This window comes from Mastomys coucha, unplaced genomic scaffold (genome assembly GCF_008632895.1).
Source record: "Mastomys coucha isolate ucsf_1 unplaced genomic scaffold, UCSF_Mcou_1 pScaffold5, whole genome shotgun sequence".
In the NCBI taxonomy this organism is placed as follows: Eukaryota; Metazoa; Chordata; class Mammalia; order Rodentia; family Muridae; genus Mastomys; species Mastomys coucha.
Window position 1 is genome coordinate 23456478 of NW_022196911.1, and position 6000 is coordinate 23462477.

The following is a 6000-nucleotide window of genomic DNA, read 5'->3' on the forward strand; positions in this document are numbered from 1 at the left end:
GCCACTACCTGGCCAGGGTTGGGGCAGAGACAGGGAGGTCTGCTTGTAGCAACAGGATAGCAGGTTATCCACTGATCGAGAGCACCTGCCCTGCACAGCTCTGAAGGGGTCCCATCCTTCCTTTGTGTGTCATCTGGAGAAGTGAGTTTTGTTCCAGTTCTCACAGAAGCCACCTGAACTTACGCAAGACAAGGTTTCCCATGGTTGGAAGGGCCTTGTGTAGTGATGTCTCTATCCCCAACTCTTGTGGGAAGATCAGTTTCCCAGCTAGAGGCCATCCATCTCCTTCTGTGCAGGTGGTCTCAAGTTAGTAACACTGAGATCAGCCTATGGGGCTTGGAGCTCCCTTACTGTGCTGCTGAGAACAAGGCGGGTGGACAGGGATGCACCCAGAGAGTATTGGCTAGTGGAAGCACTCACGAAGAGCTAGCTCACCAAGGTCTTTCTGGATTCCTCTATACTGCTCATGCTGTGCGTAGGAGGCTGAGGATCCTTATGGTCCCCAAAGAACTCCAGGCTTGTAGCAATGGGCCCTCTATCTTGGCTTGCCTGAGATTTTAGCTCCTACTGTGGGGATGGGCAGTGTGGCTATGAAACTCTATGACCTTAGGCCGTCCCATTAAGTTTCTCCCAGTGCAGCAGGATCCCTTGCAGCCCAGCTGACTGATGGTAGGTAGCACAGGGGCTTCCCCTCCTTCTTCTTGCTGGTTGGGTGCATGGCTGATCCCCAGGGGCCTCCTGTGCAAAGGCAGAACATGGAAGCCCAGGACTACAGCTTTTCTCATCCCCAGCATCTCGCGGCCTGACAGGTGCTGCTTCTGTTGGGAAAAGATCAGTTCATGTATCTGCCGCTGAGTAATCCTAAAGGTGTGTTGGAGTTATAGTATCTCCTGACTCAAGCCTGGGGGCGGGGACTGGTAAAGATTGACACCCAGTCACCCTAATAGGTAAAAGTCATATAAATAGTCAAGAGAAACAATGACAGAGATGTTCACATGAACAACAGTCACACAGAGAACACACACAGGAATGGATACAACATGCACACACACACACACACAATAAGACACACAGGTTTAGGGGAACTCCAGCTTCACCCAGGGAGGTGTCTTGAACCCTCCCAGGGCCTCTAGGTGCTGAGGGCCTCCAGGTGCTGTGGGCCTCCAGGTGCTGTGGGCCTCCAGGTGCTGTGGGCCTCCAGGTGCTGTGGACCTAGGGCTCTCCTTCTAGCTTTAGCGACCTTGGGGACTATATGTACTGGCACCTCTGTGTATAAGTATGTCTTGTGGCTATCACCTGCGCTTTCTTTCCCCACCTCAGCCCCACCCACGAATGTCCAGACTGAGTACTCCAAGTTTAGCCGCTTGCTGTTTTCCCCCATTCCCTTGAATGCTCAGAGGGGGCCCGCCAGCCTCTTTTGCTTGTCCTCAGCCAATCTGTCTGCTGCCTGCCATCTCACTCCTCCCAGGGAGACCTGAGGAGACCAGTCACATCAGAGGAAGAGGCACAGCCACAGTGGAGTGGCCAAAGCTCCCATCACGTCACCTCTCAGCAGCAAGCCACTGTAAAGCAAGAGGAGAGGGCGCTGAACTGTCCCAGGACCCTGAATCCTCATCAACCTGTGGCTTTGAAGACTACTCCTTGGCTGCCCCCGCTGACAGCTCTGGAGCTCTCTTCTGGCCTTTGTGGAAGCTTTAGTGTAGGTGAGGCTGGGGCAGGAGAGAGGGGGAGGGGGCATCCCTACAGCTCCTGTTGGCCGTTGACTTCCAGTGCCCTGTGAGCACACAGATGCAAGTCTACAAACGTGAGTGAACTGACTGAAGAAATGAAGGCCCTTTTTGTTACTGGCTATGAAATGCTTATGGAACATGTGGATGGTGGACCCTGGGCCTTTGGGAACACCCATATGGAGCCAAGCCCTTGGGAGTGGTCAACAGCCTCCAGCATACAGTGCATGGCAGCAGGCCCTCCTCAACCTTAACCTAAGACACTCCTGAGATGTAGCAAGGTGAGCACATCATGCAGAGGGGACCCAGGCTCTCCAAGGAATGCTCAGCCAGTACCTGTTCTGTGCCCTCCACTTCCCACCTATGCTCAGAGAAGTAGAGGAACAGGGTCACGAAGACAAAGAGAGCAGCAGGGACTCTTGGAAATGGAGCCAGGTGCCTGTGGCAGCACTGGAAGGGACGAGGTATCTTTGAGGGGCAGCACCAGCTACAAGGGCCTCACCCAAGTTCAGCTTGCTGCGCTTCTGCTCGGGCTCCGGGGGAGTTGCTTCGATGGCCCGCTGAGCCTCAGGATGAGTCTTGAGGAGGGCCTTAGCCAAGGTGGCTGGGCCTGGTACTCCCAGGGACATGATGCAGTGCACTCCTTTGCGTTTGGCCCCAGCCACTTTGGCGCTGTCTTTGGAGGCTGTCAGCAGGACCAGTTTGGAGAACTTTCTGGGCTTCCTGGGGGCTGCTGGGACCACATCTGTGCCAGGCTGGGGAGCTGGCTCCTGGCTGGCCTTCGTGTTCTCACCCTTCTGCTCACTGGGCTTGAGCTGGGGCATCCCAGGACCAACAGCCTGGCCCTCAGGCCACACTCAGCCCTGGCAGATTGGTCTCGCCTTTTCCTCCTCCTCCCTGGTCAGGAACCTGGGAGTCCAGAGGCTCTGTCCTAAGGAGAGGAGGCAAAGCAGTCAGAAGAGGAGGATGGGGTGCTACCAAATGGATCTGGGGTGTAGCTTACGGTGATAGTTGGAATGAGTGATTCACTTTTTACCAATTTAATGTCTTGTATGTTCATGAACTCATTCCCCTGCCCCTGTGGCAATATATTTAACATCTGAAAACATATAAGATATACTTATTCACAAGGTAATTTCCCCAATAGTCTATTATTCAAAAGAAAAAGGTCTCTTGCACACCATTAAATGTCAGAAAATAAAATACCCAAGCTGGGCTTGGTGGCAGCTCCGTGGTAGTACTCAAGCATATGTGACAAGGCCCGTTAGATCTCCAGAACTTCAGAAAAAGCAACAAGTAAATAAGATTGATACAAATCACTAGAATAAAACTTAGCATATTGAAATTTAGGAGTGGGTATAGTGGTACACACCTTCAATTCCAGCATTTAGGAAAAAGAGGTAGGCAGATATCTGAGTCCCAGGCCAAGCTGATCTATATAGGGAGTTCCAGGGTAGCCAGGACTATTTAACAAGACTTTGTTTTTTGGTTTTTTGTTTTGTTTGTTTTTTTAAATAAAATCTGCCGGGCAGTGGTGGCGCACGCCTTTAATCCCAGCACTTGGGAGGCAGAGGCAGGTGGATTTCTGAGTTCAAGGCCAGTCTGGTCTACAGAGTGAGTTCCAGGCCAGCCACAGCCACACAGAGAAACTCTGTCTCGAAAACACCAAAAAAAAAAAAAAAAAAAAAAAAAAAAAAAAAAAAAAAAAAAACAAAAACAAAAACAAAATCAAAAACAGAAAACAAACAAAACAAAACAAAACAAAATCCTACTTTTAGGCTGGGATATAGTTCAGAGCACTTGTCTAACATTCTAGTGGTCAATCCACAGCCCTGGGGTAGGGGGGAAGATCTCGTTTCAGATTTACAGACACAGCGCAAGTTGACAAAGAAACAAGTGACCCAGAAAGCTGGAGGTATGGCTCAGTGAGCAATGTCTTGATGTATAAAAACATAAGGACCCAAGTCTGGATACCCAACATTCACACAGAGCCCAGTGTGACAGTCCCTGGGGCTCTAGCACTTGGGGGAGGGGAACAGAGTCAGGTAGACCCCAAGGGATAGTTTGTCTGACAGTTTGTCTACCCAAAACACTGAGCTCTAGGGAGAGAATAGCAAGTAGAGGTAGAAGAAGATACTCACATGCCCAGGAGAGCACAAAGACACACTGAAGTGTATACACTTCAGTGTATACGCACACTACACCATGCATGCACACACACAACAGAGCGGCCCAGAAACCCCTTGGAGGAAGCGGTCAGGCACCCTGCCCTACTGGCCTTCCTGCCCAAGTCCACCACAGAGCAATCTGAGCCAGGAATGAGATCTAAATTCAATCCTGGCCTTCATTCCTGGAACCCAATGGCCTCCCTCCCAAGAATTACCATCATCTGGCTCAGCGGGTAAGAGCACTGGCTGCTCTTCCAGAGGTCCTGAGTTCAATTCCCACAACCATATGGTGGCTTACAACTACCTGTAATGGGATCTGATGCCCTCTTCTTGTGTCTCTGAAGAGAGCAACAATGTATTCATATACATAAAATTAATAAATAAATCTTTAAAAAAAGTCTATCGAACAGAATTCTAAAGAGTATGCTCCTTCCTGGGATGGACCTTAGGTCCTTTCCCTTGTCACCTAATGACTTGATCCCGAGGAAACAGGAATGATAAGAATACTAAGTGCAGTGGCATATAGCACCCCCCACCAGGGGATCAACATTATCTATGATGAGTCACTCCTGTGCCCTTCACCTCTGTGGGACCCCAGAAAATCTCAACCTTACATTACCGGTTGTTCTCAAAATGTCTGGCTAAAGCTCTTCAGATCTGCCAAGGTTGCAAACGCTGCCTGTGGTCTGGGACGAATTTGGGGTGATGGTCAGAATGAGAATCTCACCTTTTACTATCACCCTGGATTGTTTTTGAAAGATTTATCTCTATTATTTCTATGTATATTATGTGTGTCTGTGTGAGTGAATGCCTCATGGACAGGCACCCTCTGAGGCTAGAAGAGGGTGTCAGGTCTCTTGGAGCTGAAGTTACAGGCAGTCGTACCCAACACAGGGCTTCTGAAAAAGCAGCAAGTGCTCTCTACACTGCAGCACCATCAATCCAGACTCATTTTCTCAAACTGCCATCTCCATGAACTCACTTTTAGCAGTAGCCACATATTTAACATTTTAAAAGATAAGATCCATTTACTCAACAAGGTAATTTATTTATTTTTATTAGTCGTCTACTACTTGGAGAAAAAGGGTCGAAGACCAGACTTCTCACTATGAGGCTGAGGCAGGAGGATCAGGAGTTCAAGACCAGCCTAGGCTACATGAGACGCTATCTAAAAATACATACATACATACATACATACATACATACATACATACATGAAGCCAGGTTTGGTGGCTCACACCCAAAATCCTATCACTCAGAAGAGTGAAGCAGGATAGTTGTCATGCACTTCAACTTCCATTAAAAACAAACAAACAAACAAACAAAAAACTAAAGTGGCTGAGGAGACATCTTCTGTCTGTGGGTAAGACCAGGTGTGTTGCACAGGCCTACTAAGGACATGAGTCCCAGTTCCCACCACATATAAAAGCCAGGCCTGGCTGAACATGTCTAAAACCTAGCACTGGGAAGTAGAGGCGTTCAGATCCCTGGAGCTTGCTGGCTGACCAATCTGCTAGTCAAAATGGTGAGATTCTGGTTCAAGTGAACCACTCTGTCTCAAGGGAATAAGGTGGAGGGGGAATGGGGCAGACACATATTCAATATCCTCTTCTGGCCTCTGCAGAAGCATTGCACATCACACACACACACACACACACACACACACCCCTTCCTCCAGCAAAAAAAGAGTGAAGCAAGAGTTCGTGTAGCCCAGTTGAGAGCTTGCCCACATTCACTCCCCAGCCTTACAAAGTGGAGCAGCTCTCATGACCTTGGTCATGACTAAGGATACCCAGAAAATCAAAAATTACTCAAGATCCAAGAGCATACAATGAGCAGGAGTAATTCACACACCTCCAGGTCTGTGAGTGGCAGGTGCTGTAGCATACAACTATAATCCCAGAAGTAGGAAAATTGGGGATTCAAGTCAAACCTACTCATTAAAAACCTATCTCGAAAACAAGGGTTATTGAAACGGCTTAGCAGGAAGTAGTGGTGCTTTCTACCAAGCCTCAAGACCCAAGTTCCATCCCAGGATCCACATCACAAGGAAGAGAGCAACTTGGTCCTCTGACTGCCACAGGGCACATGCACACACTCATTCA

The 6000-nt window shown here is 49.0% G+C and overlaps 1 protein-coding gene across 2 annotated transcripts in view; it reads right to left on the reverse strand.

Annotated features, from left to right (window-relative positions):
- Nucleotides 1-6000, reverse strand: part of LOC116077519 (FLYWCH-type zinc finger-containing protein 1) — a 31807-nt gene that overhangs the window by 24029 nt on the left and 1778 nt on the right. For both annotated transcript variants that reach the window (XM_031352108.1, XM_031352107.1), the window contains exon 2: nt 2230-2658. In XM_031352108.1, coding sequence (XP_031207968.1) covers nt 2230-2551 — 322 coding nt within the window. In that variant the 5' untranslated portion in view covers nt 2552-2658. The remainder of the gene's footprint in view (nt 1-2229; nt 2659-6000) is intronic.